Consider the following 12660-nt stretch of genomic DNA (forward strand, 5'->3'; position numbering starts at 1 on the left):
TGATCTAATGGCGTCTTCAAAAGTGTTTATCTTATTTGTTAAAGTGAAATATTATCAAAAGTGGTATCAAAGTGTGACTAATTTCTTCGGTTCCAAATTAAATGTTCAAAGTTGTTTCCAACGAGGAAATCAAGTGAAATATATTGAAAAAAATGTGATGTTACGTGCAGAATTTTTTTTTTGGGGGGGGGGGGTTCTCTCCAACTGCATTGTTATAAATAATATATAATCTCTACATATAATAAAAGAAAGAGTCTGTCTGTGTGTGTGTGTGCTTTCGTTCGTGCTGCGCGTAAGCTAACATACCCAGGGCTACGAAATTTGGTATATAGGTGCAAGAGCCAGTGCACCTCGAAGCGATTTTTTCAAAATTTTGAATCAGACTTTTTTTCTATTTTATCTCTTTTGATGAAATCGCATCATTTCGAAATAGTTTCATTCTTTTAAAAATGTGGTTTTTCGCAACAGTTTTTCATTCAACGCTTTGTATACTGGACTGCTAAATGTTGAAAATCAGCAGTGTTGCCACTTGGAAAAATGAGGGCGATAATTCTGTTCAGTTTTTAAATTTAATGTTTCTCTTCGATACTGGACGTTTGTTCAGAGAAGTTTTTTTTTTTTTTTTTTTTTTTTTTTTTTGATAAAGTTGTCCGTCAGAGTTAACTTTTGTGCAGTTTTTAAATTTCATGTTCCCTTCAAGCATTTTTACGGTACATTTAAAAGCTAGACGATGGCTGGCCGCGTAGCGGCTAGTTGGTTATATTTTGAAATCTAAAAATATAATGTAGCACTGTTTTATCACAATATCAAATTAAAATGCATACGTATTCTAAGATTTTATTCAGGGAAGATTATTAAATTTCATTGTTATTACTTTTATTATAATTATGTAATTATATGTTCCTTCAAAAATTTTGAATTAATGTTAAGAATTTTGGAATTATTTTGTAAATAAGATCATTGTTTAAAAATTTTAATTTTAAGAATTTTCTAACTATTTTGAGAATGATGCGCATATAAAATATGAATGAAATAATTATTAAATGGGAGAATATTAAATATTGTTAAAATTAATATAGAAATATCAAAGATTTAAAAAATTCAATAATCGTAATAAAATTTATATGAGAATTTAATTAAGAGTAAAATGTATTAAACTTTGTTTAGAATTGTGGTAAATGAATATTATAATTATCAATAATTGTATGTTAAATATAAAGTATGTTGAGGGAGTACTGGTTTCGAAAATCTATTTTGCCTCAGCATAATTGTTCCTTTTCCCCTCCTCATATAATATAAACTTTGAAGGTTCCCACTTTATTTAAGTTTTTATATAGGATTTTTATTTTTTCATATAATGGAGTGTGATTTTTTTAATATAGTTGAATGTTGTAATGCAGTTCAAAAGGCCAGTTGCCTTTAAATAAGGAACGGAGGGCTTTCTAGGTAATTGCCGAGTACCCCTTAACCACTCATGAAAATTTAGTACATGTGTTCGTTAAAGTGGGTAATGCCCAAATAGCTGGATATGTGTGTACTAGAAGAAAGCTGTGGTGTCTTCCAATTTGTGTAAAATGAGAAAATTGTAAAATATAATAATAAAAGTAAAAACCATAATTTCAATAATGGTATCACAAATGATAAAATATTATAAATATGAAAATTACTATGGTTCAAAATTTTAAGATTAATTATTATTCGTAATAATTAATGGGTACATAAAATTTTTATAATTGTGATATTCTGTGGAAAAAGTTTTGGAAATCATTCCCTGAAGTATCAAAATTGTGATGTGAATGTTCCAGAAACAAGAACGTTTTACAGATTGGACTCGAATCTTAATAGGACTCTAAAAGTGTGCCAATAGTTATAAAAAAATGGAGTGCTTAAAATTATCATTAAATTCAAAATTTTATGACTTGTAATTTTTTCATTGTTCAAAAGGTTAATTTTATGTTTGATATTTCCAAAATTATATCTCATATTTTGCTGCTCTAATGATTTTTCTCTCAAAAAGGTTTCTCTATCGCTCCGACTTTTCCTCTTTCAAAAGGGGGAATATGTAAGATAAAAAATATGAAAGCAAGCTTCTAAATTTAATTGGCTTTAACCTCTTATTTTTTAATTAATTTAGGGTATTCCTCTTTCTACATCCACTTCCAAAAGTTAAGCACGGAGAGGAAAATGCTAATTTCCGAAAGCCAATCACAATTGAAGAGGATGCAATTCGCTGCAGAGGTAGATGGAAGTATGCAAATATGTTAGGTAACAGCCAATCGCGCTTTCATGTCAAGAAATGTGCAAAAAAGGCAGTTTTATAAGAAGCCAGCTCTATGAAGGGTTACAGAAGTTGATTGTAAGTGCTGATAGAAGGTGTTTAAAACTTTCATACAATTTGTTTTTAAGACATACGTGTTTCTATGACTGCCAGAAGACGAATGGAAGGTTCTGAGCGCTGGCGTGCTGTGGGGAGCATTGGAACAGAACAGTCGATCACAGATGTTGCTCTTTTCTTCGGTGTTCATCATTCTGTAATTTCCCGTTTATGGAAACAATTCCAAACCACACAGACAGTTGTCTGAAGGCCCGTAGTCGGTCGCCCAAGGGTTATAACACCCGCGGAAGATCGATATATTGCTATTGTAACCAAGCGGAATCGCAGAGCGACCTCCCCACGCGTGACATCTATGGTTACAGCGTCTATTGGTAAGGCGATATCTGCAGCTACTGTACGCCGAAGATTACATATGAGTGGACAGTACGCCCGGGTACCTCGAGTTTGTGTTCTTCTATCCGTCCAATCAAGAGGGTCAAGATTACACTGGTGCCGGGAATATGTCAATTGGAATGTGTCTGACTGGACCAATGTTACGTTTACTGATGAGTCAAGATTTGCTCTGCAGCCAGATGTTTTTGCATTTTACATCTTCGTGCTTATCTTTGGGAATTAACTTTGGGAAGTGATTTTAAAACTAGCGTTATACGTCTAAACTGCGTCATTCAAATTAATCATGCAATCTTACTTAACCCTTAATACAAATATTTCTTGCCCAATCAAATAATTGTAAATCAAAACTTTATAACTCAAACTGAAACATTTGACTCCTTCCCTTCTTCTGAATTGGTACGTCACTTTTCGCTTCAACTTTTGTGCTGCATGGATGCTTTGCTATACTCGCTACAATCGCCATAGTATCAAAAATGCAAATGTTCTGGAAATAGGCACAATTGGAGTGCCAAGTGAATTGTGGCCACAAATGTAAATTTAAATAAAAAAAAGGAAATTAATCCGGCTCGACTTGTTCCTCTTTAATATGAATCAAGTACCTATGCTAAACAACATTGCTACGCTTGTATATCTCAGTGTTCTTACACCAGTGCTTCTAAAGTTGCACTTTCATTACACACACATATATATATTATATATATATATAATTTGCCCATATATACAGGGTGTTTCAGCAAATCGGTTACAAACTTTCAGGAAAGCTAGAGTACACCTAGCCAATGGAAAATCACACAGCAATGCATGGTCGGAAACGCTTTCTTGGCGCGATAGTGACGACACAAAACGCAAAAAAGAAAGGACACGAACAATGTGACAAAACATATTTTAGTATTTTTAGTACAACGTAATACAACAAATAAGGAAAAATTAGGCAACGATCGTCATTAAAGAAGGTGTTAGAAATTACGACTCCGGACCGGGATATAGTCCTCACATCTTCGATGCATGGAAGATATGTATCACACATGGAAAATGCATAACGCACGATTCCTGCATCATGGGACGGTTCGTAATTTCAAACACCTTCTTTGATGACGATCATCTGTTTTTGTTCTTATTTCTCTGTTTGCGCTGCATCAAGCAGAATAAACATTATTCTCATCCTGTTCGTGTCCTTCCTTTCTTGTGTCACTGCTTTGCCAGTAAAGCCTTTCCGACCATGCATTGCTATGTGATTTTCTATCGCCTAAGTGTACTCTATGTCTTCTGAAAGTTTGTAACCGATTTGTGAAACCCCTGCATATATATATATATTTCTGTTATTCGTCAAGCAGTTTAAGATATTTATTGTTTCTCTCCTTTTCGCTATTTTTCTACTCCTCATTTTTTACAAATTACTTTTAGTTATAAATTTAAAATTTTTAAGTTTTTTAAACTTAAAAACTAATTTTATTTTTCTCCACAATTAAAATACTTTTGTTGAAATTTATCTTTTAAAAAATCTGAATTTTTTTATAAAATTTAATTTTTTTTCATTTTTAATTTATTACAACCCTTAAAAAAAATTTAACATTTGATTTTTAGTTCCTTTTATAACAGGGCTTTCTTATGTCTTCAAGATTTTTGTTAGAAATTCATTTGCCTGAAGTTGGAACTGAAAGACTGCTTTTACCATTAGATTATTTTTAATCTTGTAGTATCTTGATCTTAAATAATGTGATGGTTTGTGTGCATACAGAAACACAATGATTTCCTGCAACTCTTGATGGATGCTGCTGACGAAGAGATTCGAGAACCTGAAATTGCTTCAAATGCAGGTTTCAAATCATTAGAGGCAAACGATGATGAAGTTGATCAGTTTGGAAGTGTAACGAATAAGGATACATCCTATTCTCTAAAGTACACAAGTAAGCCATAGAAATATTTTTTTGACTGCAAAATTCTTATAGGTTTATAACCCTGTATGAGCTCTTTTAATTTGACCTTCTATGATAATTAACTTAGCTTTCTATGATAATTTAAATTGAAAAGCTTACATGAATCGAAATATTACACAGTTGCTATTTCTTAATGTTTTTTTAAGTCTGATCATTTTTTGCGATATATATCGAAAACTAGCTGAGTGAATCTGTTATGTATGTTATCCAACTTTTCTCAAATTTCCTCTTTCTATTAAACTATAAAGTTTTGAATGGTATGAAAAACCTTTCCTAATTCAACAGCGAATTCAGTAGTTAAGTAACCTGTTCTAAAATTCAGCACTATGCAGAAAGCATCCAAACAGCATGAAACTTGCATCATGTGTATACGGCGATGAAATAAGCAAATGATTACGATTTCAGAGCACGTGTACATCATGGGCGACAACAGCGCTCCTTATAATCCAAAGGGAGGTAAGATTGCCTCCCTTTAATGACGTTAATTGTTTTTTCACGAGATTTTTTGAGTGTGCAGCTTTAGTATGTCCCGTAGAAAACAAGAGCATCATTCGAGCCCGTTTTTGAGTTCTATCGAGGTAGAATCGTTGCATACAGAAATTGCAGATTATCCTTCCGGGAAATCGGTAATCGTATCGGACGTAGCCAAGCAACCGTCATGTGAATGTGGAAGCGGGAGGGAATGTCTGACGGACAGGAGTAATGATTATAAAAAGCGTAAGTTCCGCATGCCGGAACCGCAGGTATACTAGAGGAACTTTAGCTACTTATGAAGGCAGTATGGACTGCCATCCTCCAGCAAAACATCCAAAGCCTCTTTCGCTCAGTGCCGCGATGTAGCAGCAGTTAATGGCAAACTAGGAGGCAACACTAATTAGTGATTTTCTTCCTCACCTTAAAGAAGGCTGTATTTCAAAGCAAGTATAGGCTTCCCTGTCTTAGTGAGACTTAACCGCATATACAGGTTCCCAACCCCCTCAGCACGAGGCGCGGAGGTTCAACCTCCGCTCTAACACCTTGGGGAGCGATACGCATCTCCTGGGATCGCCAGACGGTATTGGTCGTCGATTTGCTACCTGCCAATCGCTCGGGCTGTCCGCCACAGCGAGACATTACCCAGCCTACCCGAAGACGCTAACCCCTGGGCTACTAGAACTACTCCACGCTAGGACGTGCCAGACTACCGGGCTGTCCAAAGAGTGACCTTTTCCGGGGCCTTCAGAACCACCAAGTTCATAAATTTTATACCCCCGTGGCCGAGACTGCATAGGTACAGATCCTTAGCCAGTAGCTTTGCAGAATTCTCTACGTCGACCGCAGGGGGTATTTCAAAGCAAGAAATATTGATACTATGTGTAATCTATAAAATAAATTTGACTTTGATATCTCTTGTCTTTCTTAATGCTGCATTTTGGATGGCCCGCAGTAGAACCAGACAGAACAAATGTCTTAGGTAGTAAACTGATTAGCATCTACAGTAGAATCATACCTTGTATGATATCTGATTTCTTATAACAAAGGAAAAATATCTTAATTTAAAAGATATAAGAATATAAGTTTATTGTCCGTTTCTAACTATTAATTCTGTTAAGTTTTCCATCGCACTAGCAGGAGCAATAGAACCCTTCAATGCAACTACGAAGTCAGGAAATTTAAATTGATTCTTGAATAAATAGAATTGATTTAACAAAATATTGCGGCTTATTTCTGAATAAACAGAGTGGTTAAAAATCAACTTGACCAACTAATGGCAGAGAAGCCGTAGCAAAATCGAGAAACCTTCACAAATTTTACATAATTAGGTAAATATGAAAAGAATTCACAATACATGAAATTAGGAATAGAAAACATATCACAGTTGCAGTTAACATAACCGTTCAGTACAAATACTAGAATTTCACAATGGCATGAAGTTCTGCCTTTCTGAAAACAGCACAAAGCCTTGGAACGAGTTTATCGAGCGATAGCCAAGCTACTTTGATTGAACATAAGAAACTTAGAGATACCAATACAAATTTGCAGATGAGGTAGCAACAATATATTACAGTTAAAGTATAACATGGATCGAAGATGTACGATATAGGTCCAAGAGTTTCATAGCCTGACTATGCATAAAGATCAGTGACAAAAAAAAAAAAAAAAAAAAAAAAAAAGAAAAAAAGAAAAGAAAAGAAAGAAACACCGCAAAAAAGAACAATGACACTTTCTCATAAACAGCGTAATGACGTCTTAAAACTGCATTTTGAAAAGACTGCAATGTTATAGGCAAATAATACCAGTTTCTTTGGATACCTAATTTGAACTTGGTCGCTGTTGTTGGCAGGCTACATAGCATTTAAAAAGCAAGCTCGATGGTTCAAATTACGCATAGAGATTGTGGCCACACTTAGTGTTTATTAAATGAGTCATAGAGGTTCATCACGCCATCATACAGAATCTCAAGCTAAGTGCTTGTTATAAACGATCAAGATCAATACACTCACAGATATTCATGCCTCGTTCAGACCGTGTAGAGTCAGCCTCCATTAATCATTAAACCTTCTAATGTAACTACGGACTACCAATCCTTGTCCTATAATGTCATGAAATTTAGAACTAAAACTACGAATAATCATCCAGACGGATCAGGCACCGCTGAAGCAATTTTAGCTAAATTTTGATTACAGGATAGATGTTTTCATGCCACAAAATATGGACAGACCAAAGTTTTTTAAAAATTACTGAGTATTTAATTTTCTATTACAGAAACTGGCTTGCTTCTCTCCATTACGATGCAGTAGTATACTTAAATACTGGGACTGCTAATGAGATATTCTTTACAAAAATTTACAACACGAATTCCCAATTTGTAATGTGTGTGATAAAGAGGGTATATCTATTTGCCTGACAAATCATATGTTATCGCATAGCCAAAGACTAATGTAATAGCCGAACACATTTATAAAGAATACGAACAATGAAAAATTACTTTGCAGGAGCTGTACAGCATATATAAAATTGGAATCCTCTGTTTTAGAACAGCTGGAAAGTTAAGACTTAAGTTTATTATTATAATGATACCCGCTCTGTTCACATAAAATGTTTCTTAAAAATGTTTTAAAAGTAATTCTGAGCGCAGTCAGCTGTGAGTATATTTTAGATTTATAGTATAATTTCTAACAAACACATTTCAGATATATCTCAAGACGAACTCATAGCCCAATGTGTGTTGTTTTTCTTTGTTGGCTACGAAACCACAGCATCAACTCTCACTTTCATGGCCTACTGTCTTGCTTCTAATCCTGACTGTCAAGAAAAACTCATTCAAGAAGTGGACGATGCTTTTAACAAATATGTGAGTTGAATTTATATTTTTTTATTCTGCAATAAAAATGTCAACGATAATAATAATAACGTAAGGGATACGATTAATAAAACTTAAAAACAACATGATCAACCGTTTACTGGGTTAACTTAACTAATCTAACTAAGTTAACATAAAACTTCATAGTTCATGGCGTGTTCCTTTGCTTACTGCCAAAATAAGCGTATTCAACAAACAGACGGTGTCTTTCAGAAATACGTAACATAAACTTATCGTTTGCTTCATTTAAAAAAAACTATTAATAATAATATAAAAAGATTAGTAAATTAACCTTGAAATGAGTCAAACGGATAATTCGTTAAGGTATTGCGGGGATGTATTAAGTTACTTTACAGTTAATTCTATTTCGAAGCAACCTTTTCTATCGCTCTTGTTTTCAACCCACGCTTACTTGCCATAATGTTAGCGCTCGTGTATTCAAATAATATGGATAGAAGTTAGTATTTAAAGGAAGGGTTTGGGAAGATGATTTTAGAGCGTATTTTGTCTGTCTGAAGGCTACGTTGCCATCATTAATTTACCAGCGATTCGATTTTTATGGCTTTGAGCGCTTCTAGCCATAAGGCTTCTTTACATCAACTTTTACGAGCCTGCCTGCACCTTAAGTAACCTGTGAAAAGCTGTTCGGCTACTGTAATTTTATTCTATTTTTAAGTTACTTGTTAATTTTTGAGTTAAGTCAAAAGTGTTGGCTTTTGTAAGCACAATTCGGTGCCATCTGTGAATATATTGATTTTTCAAAGGGTTCTTTATAGTTTTGTCTAGACTTGATCGTACTTAAGGATAACTCTTACACAGTCTGTTAACGTCTATTTAGTTTATGCTTGTTAAGAATGCGAGATATTACGGTATAATTCATCGAAACTTCATTATTATTGCATTATTAATGTTTTGTAAGTTTCATACGGAATTGATCATCTCATAAATATTTCAATTTCAACTTAAGTTAGGAATTTGTACAATAAAATAAACCACTTGTTGGCATTCTATCTTTATGTAAAATTATCTAATGAATGACAGTGTAGTTGCACAATACGGTTATATTTCTCAAATGGCTGTATAATTTTTGGGACAATATCCCAGACGCAATGGAGAGAACCACGCAGCTTTCTCGTCTTCTGAATTATCAAGTAAGGATACAAATGCAGATGCTTCGTGAATATAATTTCCACGAGATAAGTAAGAAAAACACACATGAAATTTCCAATTCAAGTACGAAGATTAATTTAAGATCCAAAATCTCTCAGCCTTATATTTTCATTCGATTATTTATAATTTGTAGAACGAATTTGTTTATTTATAATTATTAATAAACCGTAGAGATCTCCTTACTTGGCCTTTATTTTTGCAACATATACTACGTGACGAGAGAGCATTTCTGTGCAGATTTGTCGGGAAAGTATTGCTTAATATAAAGCTTTATAAAAAGTGTCTCTTATTCACAGAATTCGTGTTTTAAGAAACACTGGCAAGTTAGTAGTGTTACACAGTTATCTTGTAACGTTACTTGCATTAATAAAAAATATTTCTATTTAAAAAATTTTTGTATGATTATTATATTATGGTTGTAAATACTTAAACCTTGGTGAGAATCTAATAATTTGAATAACATAATAGTATTTGTTTTTATGAATGGCTTGTGTAAAATTCTTTCAGCCTACCTGCCGTAAAATATTATAAACTAAAGAATATTACACCTTAGTAAATCACAAAAGGGTATCTATCATTGAACGGCATTTAAGTAGGGATAGTATACCTGCGTTATTCTAATTTATTAATGGAATATTATGTCAGGAAATATATATTTTAATGGCCGGCTGCTTTATTTAATATCCTTGGTGATCCTTTCATTATGGAAGAGCCTAATAGTTAGCCACTGCTGCCTCCGATGAAGGAACGGACAGTTACAAACCTACCCTCTCCGGGATTAGAGCCCGGACCCATCGCTACGGCAGTCAGGGTCACTAACCATTATACCACTATACCGGCTGGGCGGCGTGTCATGGTATATAATCAAATGGAATATGTCAAATGAAATCCCAAACGCTGAAATTAATTATCTCAGTCAATTTCCGTCATACGGACTTCGCACATTTTGGTTTTAACTTTTTATAACTTAATTTAAAAGATACCTAGATTCTAAACTCTAATACAAAGCAACTGTATCAGCTAAAGCATTTAATTGCAACATTTCTATTAGTAGCATTTTAGAAATTATACAATGAAATATGAATATTAAAATAGATTTAAGCAGCAAAGGAAGCCTAGAGAACAATATACTCCTAAATTTTTATTTGAAACTTGACTGTACATACAATGACATAATAAGGCATGTCAATCTATAAATGTCAGCCATTTAATTAACTAATAGGAATGGATCTCGTTTCCGACATATTTGGAGAACTTTCAGAATGCAGGAAACTCAAACGCATTCTCGTTCTTTCCGAGAAAAGCAGCAGTTCAGTGTCAGTGCATTTCAGACCAGATAATGACCAGCACTTTTCATAGGATGTCTGCGTAACAAGAAATTGTCATCAGACAAGTTGCCATAGCCCTGGAGACTGACAATATTTTAACTAACTTAGGCGTTAAGGCTGAAAATATTTTAACTAAGGTGTTAGGGCTGATAATAATTTAACTACCTTAGGTATTCAGAGTACGTGCTTAGTTTTTTAAGTTCTGCTGAGAATATTATTAAGCCTGTTCTTATTTTAGCATTATTCCGAGGATGCTAAAATAAGAATCGTAACTCTATGATTTTGATGAAAATGAATTCTCATTTTCAGAGCCTGTTAATTCTCTTAAAGGATAATAATAATACACTTAAATTCAGAGTTCCAAAACATTGATTCTGTAAGATAAGAAAAGGAACAACCCGTCTAATTTTTCAAAACTTTGCTTTTAACAGTACTTTCTAATGACATACATCAAGTTTAAATGGCCTTTTTTTTTTCAAGTGCTTTAATTAATTAATCAATGTTTTATTGCACTTATTATGTATACCTTTTCCTATGAAGAATGATTTTGAAGTTGTGGGTTTTGTGAAATACCCTAAATCAGGTCTCGCGGGTCCACCACTGCATGTATCTTCTACTATGATTCTTTACATCTATTTGCCTATTCCTGTTATGCGGTAAAGCGGTGCATATTTGCCTCAGTATTTCTGCGCAGTTTTTCTAGCGGCTGCACCTTTCAATGTTACCCTAAAGCTGTAGAGTCATTAGGCTATTTTGAAGCAGAGACGAGAAACATGTGCAGGGCTTCGCCGGAACTCGAACCCTAGATCTCTCAAATACTCACCTAGTATGCTTCCAGTTACACCACGAAGGCATGCGGAAAGGAGGAAGCATATACAGTATAAATTTATGATATATTATTTATGATATATCATAAATATAATATATTTATGATATCATTATATATGATATATAAATATCATTATATATGATATATAAATATCACTATATATGATATATAATTTATGATATATTATTTATGATATATTATTAGTTATCGCCTGCAGCTTGAGCTGACTATTAGCATGCAAAACTTTACCTTGATTTTATTTGAAATCTCAAGACTTGTGAGTACTAAATTAAAATATTACAAAGCAAAAGTAAGTCTTCTTGACTTTGTTGTACATACTCTACCTACAGTACTGGTACATCTGACGTAGTGTACAGCTGGATACCATCCAAGTATTTTTATTTAAAGCCACAATACTCTGGGTCGAAACCTTGAAATATAAGATTAACTTACGAACTGGTCTACTACAGAGGCTGTTCACACATTTTTAGACGATGTATATTGTATTCACAAAACTAAATTACATAAAATTCTTGTGTTTTAAATCTTCTATTTGACATCCCTTATTCCAAACTATCTTTCGACACCGCAACTTCCAGGATAATAATGCCTTTTGAAGTGGCAGAAGAGTATTCTATCCCATTCCTACCGAACAGCTTTCCAGAGTCCTGTTAGGGTTTTGGGACAACGTTTGGATAATGTAGTTTTAAAAGTCCGAAAGCACAAAAATCCATAGGTGACACATCGGGAGATTTAGTAGGGACATCAGTGAAGGGTATGGCCTTGATACCAGTTTTTTGTTCCATTTCTTTTAAGAAATTTACAGTTAATTTTGTCCTGATGGAGCCTCACAGATTGATGGCACTGTGGGTAACGATGGTATTTCATTCAGAAAAATTGGCGATCAAATATATTCTTGATAGTATTTGGATTTAATCTTGACATTTTTTTGCACTCTCTTTATTTCTAACTTGCCATTATAAGAAAAACGAGCAACAATCATGAATCCCTTAGAAAAACTTTGTTTCGATTCTTTGAAACATGTACTTAAATTTTTTTCTCCCCTTTTATGATAATAAATAAATTCATCACAGAAGCCGCTGCTCTAGTGAAATAGATTGCCATATACAGAGGCTGTTCGCACATTTTTTAGACGATTTCGGTAAGCGGTAGAAAAAAAAATCGTTTGCTTTTTTTTTTTTTTTTGTTACAATCATTTAAATACACCCATGCTTCTATTGTGACAATTGTTTTCCATTTTTCTTTGGATAAGTGTTTCTCATATAGAATTCTGCAGCGTGTCCTGCGTTGAGAGATATGCTATG

The 12660-nt window shown here is 33.7% G+C and overlaps 1 protein-coding gene across 2 annotated transcripts in view; it reads left to right on the plus strand.

Annotated features, from left to right (window-relative positions):
- Positions 1-12660, plus strand: part of LOC118181597 (cytochrome P450 3A56-like) — a 62625-nt gene that overhangs the window by 40670 nt on the left and 9295 nt on the right. For both annotated transcript variants that reach the window (XM_085817348.1, XM_035350752.2), the window contains exons 9-10: positions 4467-4635; positions 7839-7999. In XM_085817348.1, coding sequence (XP_085673474.1) covers positions 4467-4635; positions 7839-7999 — 330 coding nt within the window. The remainder of the gene's footprint in view (positions 1-4466; positions 4636-7838; positions 8000-12660) is intronic.

This window comes from Stegodyphus dumicola, chromosome 1 (genome assembly GCF_044657685.1).
Source record: "Stegodyphus dumicola isolate Sdum_Otavi_A_Nest chromosome 1, ASM4465768v1".
Taxonomy (NCBI): domain Eukaryota; kingdom Metazoa; phylum Arthropoda; class Arachnida; order Araneae; family Eresidae; genus Stegodyphus; species Stegodyphus dumicola.